At 45.0% G+C, this 1,755-nt stretch overlaps 1 protein-coding gene across 1 annotated transcript; it reads left to right on the forward strand.

The window, feature by feature from the left end:
* The first annotated feature begins 237 nt into the window (after nt 1-237).
* On the forward strand, nt 238-1,669 carry LOC105311362 (olfactory receptor 52I2-like). Its single transcript, XM_011387343.2, has one exon. The coding sequence runs from the start codon at nt 274-276 to the stop codon at nt 1,243-1,245; it is 972 nt and encodes a 323-aa protein (XP_011385645.1). The 5' UTR covers nt 238-273; the 3' UTR covers nt 1,246-1,669.
* The last annotated feature ends 86 nt before the right edge of the window (nt 1,670-1,755 follow it).

Here is a 1,755-nt window from a genome sequence, read left to right on the forward strand (position 1 = left end):
ATAGGGGAGGAGGCAGAGCACAGACTTCCGCAAAGAGGTAAACCATGAGCTGATCTTTGAACAATGAATAGAAATTAGCAAGGCAATGAATACTGAGGAGGCTGGAAAGTGGAGCAGCGTAACTTTGTCAGATATCAGTTTTCTGATCCTGTGGTCCACCTAGCTGAGAATACTACCAGGCTCTCCTTAATACCGCAGCTGGGAATGTCTTACATGATTGCATCTTTTTCTTACCTCATTTTATGCATTAATAGGAAAGCAGTCTCATCTGTGATGCTGGGGCCACCCTACAATCACACGATGGAAACCCCTGCCACCTTCTACCTTGTGGGCATCCCAGGTTTGCCGTCTTCACATCTTTGGCTGGCTATCACACTGAGTACCATGTATACCATAGCCCTGTTAGGAAACACCCTCATAGTGGCTGTAATCTGGATGGATTACGCTCTACAAGAGCCCATGTACTATTTCCTGTGTGTTCTGGCTATCGTGGACATTGTTATGGCCTCCTCCGTAGTGCCCAAGATGGTGAACATCTTTACCTCAGGAGACGGCTCTATCAGCTTTAATGCTTGTTTCACTCAGATGTATTTTGTCCATGCAACCACAGCTGTGGAGACAGGGCTGCTGCTGGCCATGGCTTTTGACCGCTATGTAGCTATCTGTAAGCCCCTACACTACAAGAGAATTCTCACACCTCAAGTGATGCTGGGAATGACTGTGACCATCACTATCAGAGCTGTCATAACCATGACTCCATTAAGTTGGTTGGTGAGTCATCTACCTTTCTGTGGCCCCAATGTGGTTCTTCATTCCTACTGTGAGCATATAGCTGTGGCCAAGTTGGCGTGTGCTGACCCCATGCCCAGTAATCTCTATAGTCTGCTTAGTTCTTCTATTATTGTGGGCTCTGATGTGGTCTTCATTGCTGTTTCTTATAACCTGATTCTTCGGGCAGTATTTGGTCTCTCTTCAAAGAATGCTCAGTTGAAAGCATTAAGCACCTGTGGCTCCCATGTTGGGGTGATGGCTTTGTATTACCTACCTGGGATGGCATCCGTCTATGTGGCCTGGTTAGGGAAAGACATAGTGCCTTTGCACACCCAGGTGCTTTTAGCTGACTTGTACCTGGTCATCCCACCCACATTAAACCCCATCATCTATGGCCTGAGGACCAAAAAAATACGAAAACAAATACAGAGCTTGCTGATGCACTGCCCCTTTGACCACTGCAACTGTTCATGAATACAAAGTCTGTTCAGACCTTGAGCATTCCAGCCAACTTCAAAGATGCTTCAGAGATCTGTGGGGCTGGTTTGGTTCACCTGGTGCCATAGGAGTTCTAAGATAAAGCTAAAAAAGGGTATCTTTGCATAACTTTCTCATTTCTAGCAAGAATGTGAATAAAGCGATTATTTTCTGACAACACTTTTAATGGTTTCAATTAACTAGTATCTGAACCAGAGAGAAGTTGGGCAGAGGCTTAGCGTTTTTCTTTCCTTAGCTTCTGACTCATTCTGAACTTAATATCCTACTGGTCCATCTGTAGAAGAAATCAACTGTTTGGTCATCCCCCCTCCCCCACCAACTAGGCTGATTTTCTCAGAATTGCTCATCTCCTCATGTGATCATATGGAAGCAACTGTTAATATATGACCCTGCCTTCTGGACCACTGATGAATCCACTCAACTTGGGTGAGGTACTCATATAATGGACTAGAGTATTTCTCCAGTCAAAATGGACTTCAGTTTATC

This window comes from Pteropus vampyrus, unplaced genomic scaffold (assembly GCF_000151845.1).
Source record: "Pteropus vampyrus isolate Shadow unplaced genomic scaffold, Pvam_2.0 Scaffold1000003417, whole genome shotgun sequence".
NCBI classification, from domain to species: domain Eukaryota; kingdom Metazoa; phylum Chordata; class Mammalia; order Chiroptera; family Pteropodidae; genus Pteropus; species Pteropus vampyrus.